The sequence below is a fragment of the Lynx rufus genome, unplaced genomic scaffold (genome assembly GCF_022079265.1).
Source record: "Lynx rufus isolate CCGP_SWC_20201006 ecotype Redwood Valley unplaced genomic scaffold, mLynRuf1.p SCAF_3, whole genome shotgun sequence".
Lineage (NCBI taxonomy): Eukaryota > Metazoa > Chordata > Mammalia > Carnivora > Felidae > Lynx > Lynx rufus.
The window spans coordinates 68,562,197-68,579,708 of NW_025814845.1; the positions used below are offsets into that span (position 1 = coordinate 68,562,197).

General features: G+C 38.9%; 1 protein-coding gene across 1 annotated transcript in view; it reads right to left on the minus strand.

The window, feature by feature from the left end:
- Positions 1-241: 241 nt before the first annotated feature.
- Positions 242-17,512, minus strand: part of SLC10A6 (solute carrier family 10 member 6) — a 29,604-nt gene continuing 12,333 nt past the window's right edge. The window contains exons 2-6 of the mRNA XM_047090618.1: positions 15,883-16,001; positions 11,140-11,228; positions 7,929-8,104; positions 4,707-4,864; positions 242-456 (exon numbers count right to left, since the gene is read on the minus strand). Of these exons, the coding sequence (XP_046946574.1) occupies positions 242-456; positions 4,707-4,864; positions 7,929-8,104; positions 11,140-11,228; positions 15,883-16,001 (757 nt within the window). The remainder of the gene's footprint in view (positions 457-4,706; positions 4,865-7,928; positions 8,105-11,139; positions 11,229-15,882; positions 16,002-17,512) is intronic.

Here is a 17,512-nt window from a genome sequence, read left to right on the forward strand (position 1 = left end):
ACGTGGGAAGACAAGAACACACAGCCGCAGCTAGTAAATATATTGTGCAAACCCCCAAAAGACTCCCGGAAATAGGCAGAATACATTCTCAAAAATGGATCCTATGACAGTTCACAAACCACATGAAAATATAAATATCCAATATTCCCATAGGCCCTGCCAATGAGATCCAAACATCAGTTCTGCACTGTCTTTACTGGCCACTGAGGAAGACGGAGACCAGTCAGGCCAGCAACCCTTACTAAGTACCAGAAGAGATGTGGCCAGTTGGCTCAAGGGTTGCATGGAGATCCATCGGCATTGATGGCCCAGAAGTTATGGTGACTTCCTCATTCACCTCCAAAAAAGCACCAGTCTCTTTGGGAGAAGTGGATTTCTTGTTATGGCAGCCTTCTTCACAACGTGTGTTCTTTTTTCTGTGTTCATTCTTCAATCTCCTCTTGTACATCTTGTATGCTAGGTGTTAAAACATACAAGTACTAAAACATCACTTAGCAAACACTATAATGTAGTGATATTGTGTACTTGTCAATACTTTGGGGCTGTGTTTGCTTTGGGCCATATATGTGAAAATACACAGGAAAAAGAAGGAGAAAAAGAAAGGAAAAGAGATGGAAACGGGGTTCTGGTTCAAGGAGGCAACATAAGTAGATTCTGAACTCACCTCCTCCCATAGACATGCTAAATGCCTCTGGGAAAAAGCCCAAACACTGTCAAAACAACCCCACTGCATCAGACAAATGAGAGAGAAACCACATGGGAATGAGTAGGAAAGGCCAAGTTATAATCTTGTCAGAAACCCCACCCAGAACCCACCCCCCCCCAGAAGCCCCACCCCAGACAGGGCCACCAAAATCAGGAGGGAACTCAACACATGGAGCTTCTCCCTCAGGAACAAAGGACTCATACCCAACATCAGGTACCCCAACTTTTAAGACAGTCACCTGAGAGATGAGCTCCCAAAACATCTGGCTTTTAAGACCAACAGGTCTGGTACCCATGAGAACCACAGGGCTGTGCTGAATGGAGGAACTGTATGCCGACTCACCTGCCCCAGGGCCCAGCCCAGAAGCAGCCCTTTGAAAAGTGCCCAGAACTTTATGTGGAAGAGATTCATTTCTTCATTTTACAGCATCAGACTGAGAGGCAGGAAGAGAAACAGACATCCAGGTCCAGAAAGAGAATTTCAAATAAGACAAACTCAAAGAGAGCTATACCAAGACACATTATAATTAAAATGTCTAAAGTTAAAGACAAGGAAAGAATCATAAAGGTGGCAAGAGAAAACAACTTGTTACACATAGAGGAACCCCCTCTGAGGGTTGGCAGATTTTTCAGCAGAAACTTTGCAGACCAGAAGGAGTGGCATGATACATTCAAAGTGCTAGAAAAAAAAAAACAAAAAACAAAAAACTCCCAACCGGGAACACCCTACTCAACAAACTTATAATTCAGAAGCAGAGGTGAAATAAAGAGTTTCCAAACAAGCAAAAGCTAAAAAGAGTTCATCAACACTTACAACTAATGTTAAAGGGACTTTTTTAAGCTGAAAAGATAGGGTGCTAACTAGTAACAAAAATATATATGAAAGTATAGATCTCACTGGTAAAGGTAAATATATAGAAAGGTAGTGAATTAATCACTTATAAAGTTAGTATGAAGGTTAAATGACAAAAGTAGTAAATATAATTATAGCCACAATAATTAGTTAAGAAATATACAAAATTAAAAAAATGTAACGTGACATCAGAAACATAAAACATGAAGGGGGATAAAAATGTATGGCCTTTGAATGTGTTCAAACTTAGGTTGTTATCAACTTAAAATAGACTTTTTTCTTTTTGAAAATTTATTTTTGAGAGAGAGAGACAGAGCACAAGCAGGGGAGGGGCAGAGAGAGAGGGAGACACAGAATTGGAAGCAGGCTCCAGACTCCTAGCTGTCAACACAGAGCCCGACAGGGGTTGAACTCATGAACAGCGAGATCACGATCTGAGCCAAAGTCAGACGGTTAACCAACTGAGCCACCCAGGCATCTCTAGACCATTATAAATACAAGTTGTTAAATGTAAGCCTCATGGTAACCACCAACAAGAAACCTTTAGCATATACACAAAAGATGAGAAAGGAGTCTAAGTACACCACTGAAAAAAGCCATCAAACCACAAAGGAAGAGAACAAAAGAAGAAAGGAACAGAGAGGAAATATAAAACAGCTAGAAAACAATGAATGTCAATGTCAGTAAGTACATGCCTATTAATAATTACTTTAAATGTAAATGGACTAAATTCTCCAAAAAAAGACACAGAGTGGCTGAATGGATTGAAAAACAAGATCCAGGGCACCTGGGTGGCTCAGTTGGTTAAGCATCCAACTTCAGCTCGGGTCATGATTTTGCGGGTTCATGAGTTCAAGCCCCACATCAGGCTCTCTGTTGTCAGCATGGACCCCACTTTGGATCCCTGTCTTTCTCTCTCTGCCCTTTCCTCAGTCTCTCTCAAAAATAAATAAACATTAAAAATAAATAAATAAATAAATAAACAAACATTTAAACAAACATTAAAAACATATTTAAAACATTTAAAACATAAAAAAACTATAAAAAAAAAAAAACAAGACCCATCTCTATGCTGCCTACAAGAGACTCACTTCAGATGTAACGATACACACAGAGTGAAAGTGAAGGGATGGAGAAACATGTTTCATGCAAACAGAAAACAAAAGAAAGCTGAAGTAGCTATACTCATATCAGATAAAATAAACTTTAAAACAACAACTGTAAAGACAGACAAGGACATTAAATAGTGACGAAGGGGTCAATCCAACAAGAGGAGATAACATTTATAAATATATATGCACACAACATAGAAGCACCTAAATATATAAAGCAAATATTAACAGACTGAAAGAGAGAAATTATCAGCAATATAATAATAATATGGGACTTTGACACCCACTCACATAAATGGTTAGAATGTCCAGAGAAAAAATCAAATAAGAAAACATTGGCCTTAAATGACACATTAAACCAGATGATATCAACAGACATATACAGAACATTCCATCCAAAAGCAACAGAATACATATTCTTCTCAAGAGTAGATAGAACAGTCCAGGACAGATCATATGTTAGGCCACAAAACAAGTCTTAATAAATTTAAGATTGAAATCATATCTGATATCTTTTCTGACCACAGTGGCATGAAACTAGAAAGTAACTGCAAGAAGACTGGAAAATTCACAAATATGTGGACACTAAACAACATGCTACTGAACAACCAGTGGGTCAACAAAGAAATCAGAAGTGAAATAAAATACCCAAGACAAACAAAAATGGAAATATAGCATGCCAAAACCAAGCTCACGGAGATAGGCATGAGCCAGAGGCAGGGGTGGGGGGGTAGCAGGGTGGGGGATATCAGTGAAGGGAGTCAAAAGGTAAAAACTTCCAGTTATAAAATACATAAGACATAGAGATGCAATGTACAATAGGTGACTATAGTTGATAATGCTATTGTGTAGCTGAAAGTTGCTGACAGAGTAAATCTTACAAGTTCTCATCACAAGGGAAAAAAACTCTATGTATGGGGCAGATGTTAAATGGACTTACTGTGGTGATCATTTCATAATATATACAAATTTGAATCATCATGTTGTATACCTGAAACTAATATATTGTATGTCAATAATACCTCAATTAAAAAAAAGAGGAAACAATGGAAGAAAATCATTTGATGTATCAAAATGGCTATTTTTATCTGGAATGGACCATTTGTGATTGAAATATTCATCAGGTCATTGATGCCTCATCCATTCAGTCAGTCAGTCAGTTAGCAACACCTGTGGAATGCTTCCTGTGAGTCAGATGCTCATCTGGGTGCTGGAAGATACCTGGGAATGAGCCAGACATGTTCCTTCCCTCACAATCTCACCAAGGAGAAGGAATTAAAACTTGGATCTAAGACCAGGGAGATTTATTCTGCTAAGATTTATCTTATTTTTTGGTAAAATTCAACCCCAAGTATTCCTTACATTGATTGTTATATTAGCAATCAGTATATAATCAGTTATACCAGTAATCTTACACAGAACCTATTCCCTGATAACAGTGAAAATTTTCAATGTCCCAAGATTAAAATATGTGTGTGTATGTACATATCTATGTCTTTTTTAATTTACTTTCTGTGAACCTACCTAATTACGGACTCTAAAATGATGTATATTTGGCTGTATGGATAGATACATATGATGTATATGTATGCAAATATGTATTTCAATGTCTGTGTATGTATTATATTTCATAGTTGAAAAATATTTCACAGCCGTTCAGAACAATTCTTGCTCACAGAAGCATTGTGAAATAACTTGGCATTTGGAAGACCTCATGACTCTTGATGAAATAGAACAAATGTCATTTTGAAGATAAATTATTGCTCATGGAGACTTATCAAGTCCTAGAATCTAAGTTCTAATAGTGCATTGTCTTTTATGAAGCATATTTGTTTGTAATTATAAGCTCACTATCACATGTTTTTAATGTTTTTCTGTGAAAGCAAAGGATCTTGTTTGTGCTCTTTATTTTCTCCAGAAATGTCAGGCTAAAAATGTATCACAAGAGTTGCACATGCATGTTCAGATTGAAAAAGAAGTGTGTGGCTTGGGTTGACAATTTTCAATCACATCTACACAGTGGAGGCTCTACTCACCTGCAACAATGAGAAATCCATCCAACAGCTGGAAGAGTCCATAGGCCAGTGGGAAGCTAAGCATCTGGACCAACTGCTTGGCAGTGAAAGATAACTGGAGCATGGTGACGCACATCTGAATATTCTGAGCTCCAGTTTCTAAGGAAATCGTCCTGCATCTACCAATGAAAGAATTTTTCAAGAGTTACATACCAGAATTAGGACTCTTCTTAAATTTTTCTCATATATATAGCAATAAATGTAAGCTATGAGCTTAGGCCACTAAAACTGTTTACTCGCAGGGCGCCTGGGTGGCTCAGTTGGTTAAGCCTCCAGCTCTTGATTTGGGCTCAGGTCATGATCTTACAGTTCGTGAACTCGAGCCCTTCTTCTGGCTCGGAGCTGACAGTGCAGAGCCTGCTTGGGATTCTCTCTCTCCTTGTCTCTCTGCCCCCAAAAACATCCACTTGTTTCATAATAATGTGCTGAATGTGCCTATTCTGTAGGTGGTCTTCTCTCCAAGAGACTCTTTGGAGCAGGATCCCAGGAACCCCACCCTAGGAATCAGGGTGGAAAGACATGATATACACACAGGAAAGGCCCAGTAACAACACAAGACAAAATATGATGGAGGGTCAGGGAGATGCTATAGAAATTCATAGAAGTGGCATATATGGTTAGAGAAGGCTTCACAGAGGCAGAGGGGAATGAAAGGGTGAGGGTGGGAGAGGCATTTCATATGGGACAGTGACTGAAATTAAAGATCCAGGGACAGGTATGACCTGCACCTACCAGGAAGCAGTGCATATGCTGTAAGCCAATCTGTGTGGAGTGCAGAGTTGGAGATGAGAATGGAAAGATGAAATAGGTAGGAAAAAGTATAAGCTCAACAACACTTGAAGGTAAACACAAAAACCCTAAGTGGAAACCAAATGTCTAAAACCAAATGTCTAAAACTCTTTGGTGAAAGAGTTTAGGAACACGTTCTTTTCCTACTTTCTATTTTTCTGTATTTTATTGGTTTCCTAATTGGAAAAAAAATTCAATAAACCTCACTTGAAAAATAAAAACCAGGAGAAAGCAAAAGGAAGACATAAGCAGGACCTCAGGGGCTGGGTTAACTGATTTGTCTGTCTGTAATTTATAAAGGGGATCTGCAGGTTTCTATAGATGGAAGTGAAGAGGGAAAAGAGGTGTTTCAGAATATATGGGGTGCCTGGGTGGCTCAGTTGGTTGAGTGACCGACTTTAGCTCAGGTCATGATCTTGCAGTCTGTGAGTTCGAGCCCCGTGTCAGGCTCTGTGCTGATGGTTCAGAGCCTGGAAACTGCCTCGGATTCTGTGTCTCCCTCTCTCTGTCCCTTCCCCACTCATGCTCTGTCTCTCTCTGTCTCTCAAAAATGAATAAACATTAAAAAAAATTTTTTTAAAGGATACAAACCAGCATCTCTATGCAAGTGGGTTTGGAATAGGGAGGTAACAAGGAGAAGGTAATGTGGGCATGAAAACATTGGTACAGAGCAAGCTCTACCGCTCTTATTTTATTTCTATTTACTCTCTTGCTTGCTATGCTTTCTTTAGACCACTCTCACTCCTTTCAGACCCCTGTCAATTACCTGATATCATTAAGCTGCAAAGGTGGACCTCACATCTGGACCATTCACAAGGCAAATGCAGTGTCTCCATCCTGATCTTTCTCAAGCCATCAAGTATGGAGAAAACAAGATTGTTAACTACACTTTGCAATAGGAATACTTTCTCTCCAGATCTGATTATATTTCAACCACTCAACAGCCTGTGTTCCTAATTATTGGCTTTGCAAACAAACTCCAGGTCAAATCCTAACTCCACCACATTCTGCCTCTACGAACTTAGTCAAGTTCCTTAACGTCTTGAAGGATTTGCTCATCTGTAGAATGAGGGTACTAATAGTAACTACTTCTCAGGCTCATAGTAAGAAGTAAATGAGATACCATAAGCAGGGCCTCACTCAGTACCTGGGATAATCCTAAATGCTCCCCAAGTAGACTAGAAACAGATTTCTTCTACAAAATAAACATCAAAACACACACCACTTTCTATTCTCTTTGACTTAGCTCAATCTTTTAAGCATTTTAATTTCCCAAACTCCACCTTCGAAGTTCAACTACATAGCTCACGTTTCTTCAATAATTCTTTTCTGACTTTAGAGATAGTACATACTCATTGAAAAACTCAGGAAATATACCAAGAAAATATTAAGAAACAAAAATTACTCTTAATCCTACTACTCAAAATTAAACACTCTTAGCATATGGTATATTTCTTCCAGTATTTTTCCATACATAAAATTCTTCTGCTTTCTTCTACAAGGTGGGAATCAAAATGCATACTGTTTCCTATTCTCTTTTAAATTTATCTTTTAAGTATTTCCCAGAAGCATTAAAATTGATGCATCATAGTCCATCACATAGATACCTCATGAATTAAATATCTCCCTATTGTCAGATATTTAAATTGTTTCTATTTTTTATATTTATAAATAAAACTGCAATTAACATCCTTGCACATCAATTTTCGTGTGCTTATCTGACAGTCCTAGATTCAAGACAGATTTCTAGAAGTAAAATCACTGAGTGAACAGCTATAAATATTTATAAGGCTATTGATATGACTAAGCTGCCTTCCAGAGAGTTTATACCAATTTACATTCCCTCCAACAACTCATCTCCAGACATAACAACATGGAGTATTATCATTTTTAATATATTACAATATTTATAAATTATATGCCCCAGCTTGTAATGACAATGTATCAGATACATTCCCATCTTATATCTCCAGTTTGCCCTTCCTCCTCTTGCCCCTTATAATTAGCACTTTTACAGAATTTGGCACAATGGATAAATGCTTAATCTCGAATTTTGCTCATGCCCTAGAATGATCTCTATATTTAATGAAACCATCTCACCCCTATCTAATTACTAGGATAAGAAGAGAAATGTGTCCAGATTTCAACATGTGGTGTTAACACCCCAATCCTAATTTCACAGATTACAATTTCCCATCACTCCAGCCTTTGCTCTCATTTACGCAAGAAGTACTGTGATCTTTTCACTCTCTTTATGAGGAGTCATCCTGTTCCATCCACCTTGTAAGTCAAGACTCTTAATGTCTCCTGACATAGCCAGACAGCAAAGCCTGCCAGTGGCAGTGTGTTTACTTTAACTTCCTCAAAAAAAGTGTACGGATAATTTCACTGTACCTCTGCCAAGATTGGTGGGTAAGAAGTGCCAGCAGAAAGCCCGTGACATGGCCAATCAAAGGGAAGATGAAACTGATGGTCAGAAGAGTGATGTCTGAATTCCAAGATCCTTTTGCCAACACCACACCAGCAACTGCGACCACCAAAAGGAGGACCCCACCAACAATGGCCCCAATCTAAAGCAAACCAATAAAATAAGTACATGTAAACATCATGTTCTCTCAGCTCTATGATGCAAAGTCCATCACTGCTTCTAAAAAGCTGGGAACTGGGGCGCCTGGGTGGATCAGTTGGTTAAGCATCCAACATTGGCTCAGGTCACCTTGGGCTCTGTGCTGACAGCTCAGAGCCTGGAGCCTGCTTCGGATTCTGTTTTACCCTCTTTTTCTGCCCCTCCCCCACTCATGCTCTGTCTGTCTGTCTGTCTGTCTGTCTCTCTTTCTCTCTTAAAAATAAATAAACTTCAAAAAATAAATAAAAATAAAAAGCTGGGAACCTAGAAGTTTTGGAACAAAGACAGGACTTACCACCAAATCCAATGTCATTTTATAGAAAAGAAACCTAAGTTCCAAGGTGGTCAACTGATTTGGCTAAACTGGAAATTCATGGGGCTCAACACGATTCCAAGTCTTATTTTAAGATTAGTATTTTTTCCCTGGAAGTAGATTTTGCCAGAAGGATTGGGGAGTGGAGTTTTTCAAGGATAGGACAAATTTGTGAAATAAGCAAAATGTAACAATAAGCCTCCACCATCCCTACACACACTTCCTAGATCCCTCACTGGTACCCTCTTGTCTAAGATTTGTCCTGCCTGGCCGTCTGCCACTCTCTTCCTATCACTTCTTCAACTACCAATGGATTCCTACTGCTTTCATCCCTGTTCTTCTCTCCTCCAAATAAAATCTACCCATTCTTTACTAGATAATCTGGGCTAATATTACTGGAATAGAGGTACTAACACATACCTCTTCCCTCTCCCAAATGAATACTGTTATTACTTTTGTTGTTCAACAAAAAAGAATTTCCAATAGTTTGAGTTTTAGATCAGATGGAGAGAAAGCCAGACGTAGAATGTTTGGAGAAAATTGGGATTTTGACAAGCTCCCATTCCATGTAGACCATAAACTATAACCTAGTTATAGCCTCAGTCTGGATTTGAAATGATTCAAGACGTGGAGGAAGGTGGTCATGGGGGAGCAGAACAAAATAAAAATAACCCAACGCACCAGAGATGTTCTCTGGGTTTATTTTTACTGGTCAAATACAAAGACAGACTGGGCCCCTGCTTAATGGGAAGATGCCAGAACACACAAGAAGACCTACAGTTGTCAAAATCCCTCTCCATCTTTCTATCAAAAAAGGATCTCAAAGTTTAAAAATTCACCAACAGCAATTTTTTCAGAAAATGTATCAGATCTAAAATTAAAAGAGGACCAAGAACAAACAATGAAAATATATCAAAATAATGATTAGATTATTCTAGTTTTTTACCAAGGAGCTCTAGAATATTTATGCTTATTATTAAATTTTTTTCTGCCAAAAATCCTATAAAACAGGCAAAAGAAAGGGGTTTTAGATCTGCTCTTTACAGATAATATAAGTGACTACAGGAAATTTATCTTATTTCTCCATTGACACTGAGGGACTAATAGAGGATCTGGAAACACCAAAATTGTAGGGTTTTTTATTACAGTACCTAAAAAGTACTAATAAAATAGAGTACTTGACAGTACTTCATCAAAAATAGAGTATTTGAAAAGTAAGAGGTTCCCACTGTTATACTCTGTCCTCTTATTTTGTAAATAAAATTATAACCATACATGGCCACATTGGAAATTTTCTCCTACTGAAATAACAAAGTCACCCACTGACACGCAGTCGAAATGTACAACATTTAAGCCTTCCTCCAGTTCTCTGTGCTCAATTGATTTGTCTGTTTGTCAACCCCTCTTCCCGCTCTTGATCTCACTGGAGGAACAGTGAGAGCTGTTCAGTCTTGTGCCAAAGTGAGAAAGCAGCACCCATTTGTGCAGACAAGTGGAGGGGCAGCACTCCGTCAGGGGGAGCCAGACAGCAGGAACTTACACTGAACCAAACCATAAACCCCAAACTAATATGACCTGAGATGTATTTGTTGAACCTTCAGTTAGCCCCAAATGTTTATTTCTTTATACATGTAAAATATAAGTAAAGCATTTTAAAAATCTTCATAAAGCGGCACATAATGGAATCTCACATCTTCTAAAATGATACATAATTGTAAACACTGAAAACACCCTAGGATATTGACACCTTTGTTGAGAATGCCTCGAGATTTAAAAGTCATTTTTAGATATTTTTAAAAGTCATTTCAGAGATATTTTTAAAACAAGGACATTTGCTTGTTTCTCCAGCAAACAAAAGCCAATGTTGGAAAGTCAAGAGGAGGTAGGAGTTTCCAGTTACCATCATTCCATGACCAGACTCTTCAATGAATTCTGCATTTCATTCTGACAGCTTTTCATGTGGTCAGCAGCCACAGCAGTTGTTCATGTGTAGAGACTACAACATTGAAGCTTCCCCAGGAATGCTTCTGAAAAACAGCCCTACTTTTTCATGAAAGCAGCCAATACTCTTCAACACCAGGGCTCTATTGCATGCACACCTGAGCAGCTTTCACCTCGAGAGCACTCATGTGGAATCTTGTGAATAGATGGGCTCTGGTTCTCTCTGGCCACACATAGGCCTTGGCTTTCCTGTCACTAAAGCAAAAGTCCCATTCTTGACTGTGTCCATAAACCTCAGTGTATGGGCCTATGGGAATGACAGAGGATGGCTGAGAAGAGTGGAGGAAATATGGAGGTTAGATCAAAAAAAAGCAGAACTGGGGCGCCTGGGTGGCTCAGTCAGTTGAGCATCCTACTCCTGGTTTCAGCTCAGGTCATGATCCCAGGGTCATGGGATCAAGCCCTGCATCAGGCTCCACGTTGAACTGGAGCCTGCTTGGGATTCTCTCTCCCTCTCTCTCTCTCTCTCCCTCTGCCCCTCTCCCCCCAGACTGCCTCTAAAATAAAATTAAGTTTAAAAACAAAAATACAAAAAAAACAAAAAAACAAAAATTGCTGGGTGTGGGGTTGTATCTGACTGGCCAGTCTGTTACAGTCATTGTCTACATCTGTCTTTCCAGTGTCTAAGTCTAAGGATACATTAACTGCCATGTGGAGCTGCTTACCTTGAGAATGATTTTGGATTGCTTGGGCCACCTATAATTCACATAGACACCAAAGGCCACAGGGATGGTCAGGCACACAAGGGTGATTCCTGGGGAGAAGAAAAATCCATCAGATGATATCTCCTCTTACCTTGACTGTCCAGTCCTCAACAATTTCTAGTTCAATTAGATATAGGCTTTAATTAAAGCTTCATTTTAGGGGTGCATGGGTGGCTCAGTTGGTTAAGCATCCCACTTTGGCTCAGATCATGATCTCATGGTTCATGGGTTCAGGCCCCACACTGGGCTCTGTGCTGACAGCTCGGAGTCTGGAGCTTGCTTTGGATTCTGTATCTCCCTCTCTCTCTCTGTTCCTCTCCTGCTTACACTCTATCTCTCTCTCCCTCTCTCTCTCAAAAATAAATAAACATTAAAAAAATTTTAGGCTGCATTTCATTTCTGCATCCACCTCCAAATATAAAGAAAGAAAAAAATCTTTGGAAGATAGTCTTTGAAGGGTATATGTTACCACTGAATGCCACCATTCTTGTTCCATCATTTCTCTCTCAAAATCCCCCTGATAATCACATGGAATTTTAGAGACAACCAGAAATGTAAACATTAGAAGACAGGCAGACTCGGCAAAATTCTTTGGTTGCTATGCATGAGGTCACCTCTCTACGACCACAGCTATTACTTCCCTATGTGAAGCCAATGGGCCATTTGTTTCGCAAAGTAAAGAATACCTATTGCAGATATAAAAAACAGCATCTGTTACACATACCAAAGAATTTCTCATATTCTGCAAGTGTGGCCAGGTAACCTAAAGGTGGGTAGGAAAAAAATGCCTTTTAATTAACACAAGTGAGTAAAGGCATTGAAGGCAGGCTCAGGAGAGCAGAGGCCCACTTGCCAGCAGGATCCACACACTAACCTTTTCCAGTGCTGTTTTCCAAATCTGGCCAAATGCCTGCAATACTGGCTCCAAAGTTACATGAGTTGCTCATAATATGTTGGGTTTTAATTGTTTACAAGTGCCTTTTAGAATATATTATCAAAACAGAATATGTTAATTTACTGATCAGAATAAGTTGTGCATAAAATCACAATTTCCTAAACTAGGATTTCACTCAAATTTTACAAATTTAATGGGCTCCAGCTGTCATTAGCACATGTTTTTCAGCTATTGGGTCATGGTTTGTAAAGCCCTCCAAGTGATGACTAGAGACTCCAGATTAACACTTTAGACTTTTAAGAATCATAATTTCTGCCAATTCTCCAAAAACTCTGAGCAAACGAGAATAGCCATATCATTTTACCAAGGTTTCCTTCTAAGCCTAGTAAGTAAACTGAGATCTCTAGGGAAAGGGCAGAGTTTAATGAGAAATGACAATGAGGAAAGCAGATATGGAAGAGATATGGATACAGTTGTGACCTGTGAATATGCTCTCTAATAATCAATAGGAATCATTCATGCGGGATCGGTAAAGATATCAAGATTCACAGGCCATGTGAAAGGTGGAACTGTAGGAACTAAAGTCTCATTAGACCCACTGTGATCCAGTTAACCAATGGCATTACAGTGAATTATATATGGTGTTTTTGTTTTTGTTTTTGTTTTTAATAAACAAGTTCTCTTTCTTTATTTGCAAAAATGAACTCTTGCAGTGTTAAGAGCTTGGCTTTGCAGTCATATTCCCAAGTCAGAATTTCAGTTCTTTGCTGACCAGCTGCACATTCTTAGCGAAGTTAATTAACTTCTATCATCCTACAAATCTAGGAAATGGAACTACTAATAGAATCAATGTGGAAGTGTTATTTAAAGAATTAGATTGTTTATTTTTTATTTTTTATTTTTTTAGAGAGAGAAAGAAAATGAATGGAGAAGAGGAACGGAGGGAGAGAGAGAGAATCTTAAGCAGGCTCCACATTCAGCACGGAGCCCAGTGCAAGGCTCAATCCCACAATGCTGGGATCATGACCTGAGCTGAAATCAAGAGTTAGATGCTCAGGAACATGACAAGGATGTCCACTCTCATGGACATCTCTGTTATTCAACATAGTGTTGGAAGTCCTAGCCTAAGCAATCAGACAACACAAAGAAATAAAAGGCATCCAAGTCAGAAGGAGAAAGTCAAACTTTTACTCTTCACAGGTGACAGGATACTCGATGTGGAAAATCCAAAAGACTCCATCAGAAAATTACTAGAACAGATACATGAATTCAGCAACATCGCAGGATATAAAATCAATGTACAGAAATTGGTTGCATTTCTATACATCAATAATGAAGCAGCAGAAAGAGAAATCAAGGAATCAATCCCATTTACAATTGCACCAAAAATACCTAGGAATAAGCGTAACCAAAGAGGTGAAAAATCTATACACTGAAAACTATAGAAACTTATGAAAGAAATTGAAGAAGATACACAAAAAAATGGAAAAACATCCATTCTCATGGCTTGGAAGAACAAATATTGTTAAAATGTCGATACTACCCAAAGCAATCTACATATTCAATGTAATCCCTGTCAAAATAACACCAGCATTCTTCACAAAACTAGAACAAATAATCCTAAAATTTGTATGGAACCAGAAAATACCCCAAATAGCCCAAGCAATCCTGAAAAAGAAAACCAAAGCTGGAGGCATCACAATGCCAGACTTCAAGCTATACTACCAAGCTGTAATCAAGACAATATGATACGGGCACAAGAACAGACACATAAATCAATGGAACAGGATAGAGAACCCAGAATTGGATCCACAATCATATGGCCAACCAATCTTTGGCAAAGCAGGAAAGAATATCCAATGGAAAAAAGACAGTCTCTTCAGCAAATGGTGTTGGGCAAACTGGACAGCGACATGCAGAAGAATGAACCTGGACCACTTTCTTACACCATACACAAAAATAAACTCAAAATGGATGAAAGACATACATGTAAGACAGGAAGCCATCAAAATCCTAGAAGAGAAAACAGGCAACAACCTCTTTGACCTCAGCTGCAGCAACTTCTTACTTGACATGTCTCCAGAGGCAAGGGAAACAAAAGCAAAAATGAACTATTGGGACATCATCAAGATAAAAACTTCTGCACAGCAAAGGAAACAATCCGCAAAACTAAAAGGCAACTGACAGAAAGGGAGAAGATATTTGCAAGTGACATATCAGATAAAGGGTTAGTATCCAAAATCTATAAAGAACTTACCAAACTCAACACCAAAAAAAACCCCACAAATAATCCAGTGAAGAAATGGGCAAAAGACATGTCTTCTTTTCCAAAGACATCCAGATGGCTAAAAGACACATGAAAAAATGCTCAACATCACTCCTCATCAGTGAGATACAAATCAAAATGACAATGAGATATCACCTCACACCTGTCAGAATGGCTAACATTAACAACAGATGTTGGCAAGCATGTGGAGAAAGAGGATCTCTTTTGCACTTCTGGTAGGAATACAAACTGGTGCAGCCACTCTGGAAAACAGTATGGAGGTTCCTCAAAAAGTTAAAAATAAACTACCCTAGGACCCAGCAATTGCACCACTAGGTATTTATCCACAGGATGCAGGAGTGCTGTTTTGAAGGGGTACATACACCCCAAAGTTTATAGCAGCACTATTGACAATAGCCAAAGTATGGAAAGAGCCCAAATGTCCACCAACTGATGAATGGATAAAGAAGATGTGGTATATACATACAGTGGAATATTACTTGGTGATCAAAAAGAATGAAATCTTGCCATTTACAACAATGTGGATAGAACTAGAGTGTGTTATGCTAAGTGAAATAAGTCAGTCAAGGAAAGACAGATATCATATGATTTGACTCATATGTGGAATTTAAGATACAAAACAGATGAACATAAGGAAGGGAAGCAAAAATAACATAAAAACAGAGAGAGAGATAAACCATAAGAGACTCTTAAATACAGAGAACAAACTGAAGGTTGTTGGATGGACAGTGTTGGGTGGGAGGAAGGGCGAAAGGGGTGAGGGACATTAAGGAGGACACTTGTTGGGATGAGCACTGGGTGTCATAAGTGATGAATCACTAAATTTTATTCCTGAAATTATTATTATACTATATGTTATATAACTTGGATTTAAGTTTAAAATTTTTTTTTAATTTTTTTAACGTTTTATTTATTTTTGAGACATGGAGAGACAGAGCATGAACAGGGGAGGGTCAGAGAGAGGGAGACACAGAATCTGAAAGAGGCTCCAGGCTCTGAGCTGTCAGCACAGAGCGCGACGCGGGGCTGGAACTCACAGACCACATAATCATGACCTGAGCCAAAGTCGGCCGCTTAACCAACTGAGCAACCCAGGCATCCCTAAAATTTTTTTTTTATTTTTTTTAGAGTTGGACACTCAACTGACTGAGCCACCCAGGCTCACTATCCGAGTAGTTTATTTTATTTTTTTTTTTTAATTTTTTTTTTCAACGTTTATTTATTTTTGGGACAGAGAGAGACAGAGCATGAATGGGCAAGGGGCAGAGAGAGAGGGAGACACAGAATCGGAAACAGGCTCCAGGCTCCGAGCCATCAGCCCAGAGCCCGACGCGGGGCTCGAACTCACGGACCGCGAGATCGTGACCTGGCTGAAGTCGGACGCTCAACCGACTGCGCCACCCAGGCGCCCCCGAGTAGTTTATTTTAAAATCCACATAAAGGAGGCACATAATAAACAATGGCTATTAGTATTACCATCACCATTACTATTACTGTTCCATTTCACAAGCCCAGTACAGACCTATATTCTGATATGGAATGGTGAGATTCTGCTCAAGATTCCAGGACAAGGTGTAGAGATACAGGCAGAGCGGCATCATTCCCAGGGCAGCCACAGTGGAACAGGTCGTCATAGTGATGCTGAAAGTGAAAATAAAAGGATGCATAAGAGGAAGAGTTTGGAATGATGAAGTCCTGACCAAAAGCAACTCCCAGAGCATACCTTAGAGATCACATGGGGTGAATTACTTGAAGCTCACTCCTATCTTGTTATTCAACAAATGACTTCATATGTGGCCCAGAAACAGATTTCCAGCAGTATTTGACGTTCATCAATTAACTCCTATTTACTTAAGAATCTACTTGTTCTAAATGTTCTGCCAGGTCCTAAAGGGTTTTTTTCTTTATAGAGTTTTTTCTATTGAGATATAATTCATAGACCATAAAATCCATTATTTTTAAAGTGTTTTCAGTACATTCACAAGATTGTGCAAAAACATTATATATTTCTATACTTTTTTCATCATCCCAAAAAAGGAACCCCACCCTCATTCTCTTCTCCTAGCCACTGGCAACCAGTATTCCACTTTCTGTCTTTATAGGATTTCCCATTCTGGACATTTCATATGAATACAATCATAGAATATGTGGTCTTTTTGGTGTGTCTGGCTTCTTTCACTTAGCATAATGTTTTTGAGCTTCATCCACATTTTAGCATGTATCAGTACACCATTTCCTTTTTATGACTGAATCATATTCCATTGTATGGATAGACCACATTATTTCTGCCCATCCACTAACTGATAAACATTTGAGGTGTTCCCTCTTTTTGGCTATTATGAATAATGCAGCTATGAATATTTGTGCACAATGTTTTGTGCAGACATATGAATTCAATTCTCTAAGGTGTATACCAGGAGCAGAATTGCTGGATCGTAGTTTAATTTTTTGAGGAAATGCCATTTTCAAAGCAGCTGCACCATTTTATGCTCTGCCATCAATATATGAAGGCATTCTGTTAAAAATTTTTGCACAAATATTCATGAGGGATATTAGTGTGTAGTTTTATGTTCCTGTAATGTCTTTGTCTAATTTTGCTACTGGGAGATGGGAATAGGGCAATTTTGCCACAAGGCTAAGTGTTTGCCCAGTGTGAAGTGCTATAAATATCTGTCAGAAGAGGGTATCCAAATACCACATGCCCTAAGTTTCCCATTGGATAGAGAAGGGACCCCCACAGCACAGATCCTCAGAGCAAGCTGGACAGAGCCAGCGAAGTTACAAAACCATAGCAAAAAAGAATTGATATGGGATGCTAGACTAAATTAAAAGTTCTCTTTGGGGCACTTTCATGGCTTAGTCAGCTGAGCATCCAACTCTTGATTTGGGCTCAGGTCATCATCCCAGGGTCATGGGGTCGAGCTCCACATTGAGCCAAGAGCCTGCTTAGGATTTTCTCTCTCTCTCTCCCCCTCTGCCCCTTTCCCTTGCTCACTCTCTTCTCCCTCTCTCCCTCTCTCTCTCTCTCTCTCTCTCAAAAAATTCTCTTTGAATTCTAATATTGTATAACCCCATGATTATAGATAGGAATTGAAGTAGAGTGATAAAGTAAGATTTCTAGACTTCAAAATGGTGGTGTGATTGACAGAATA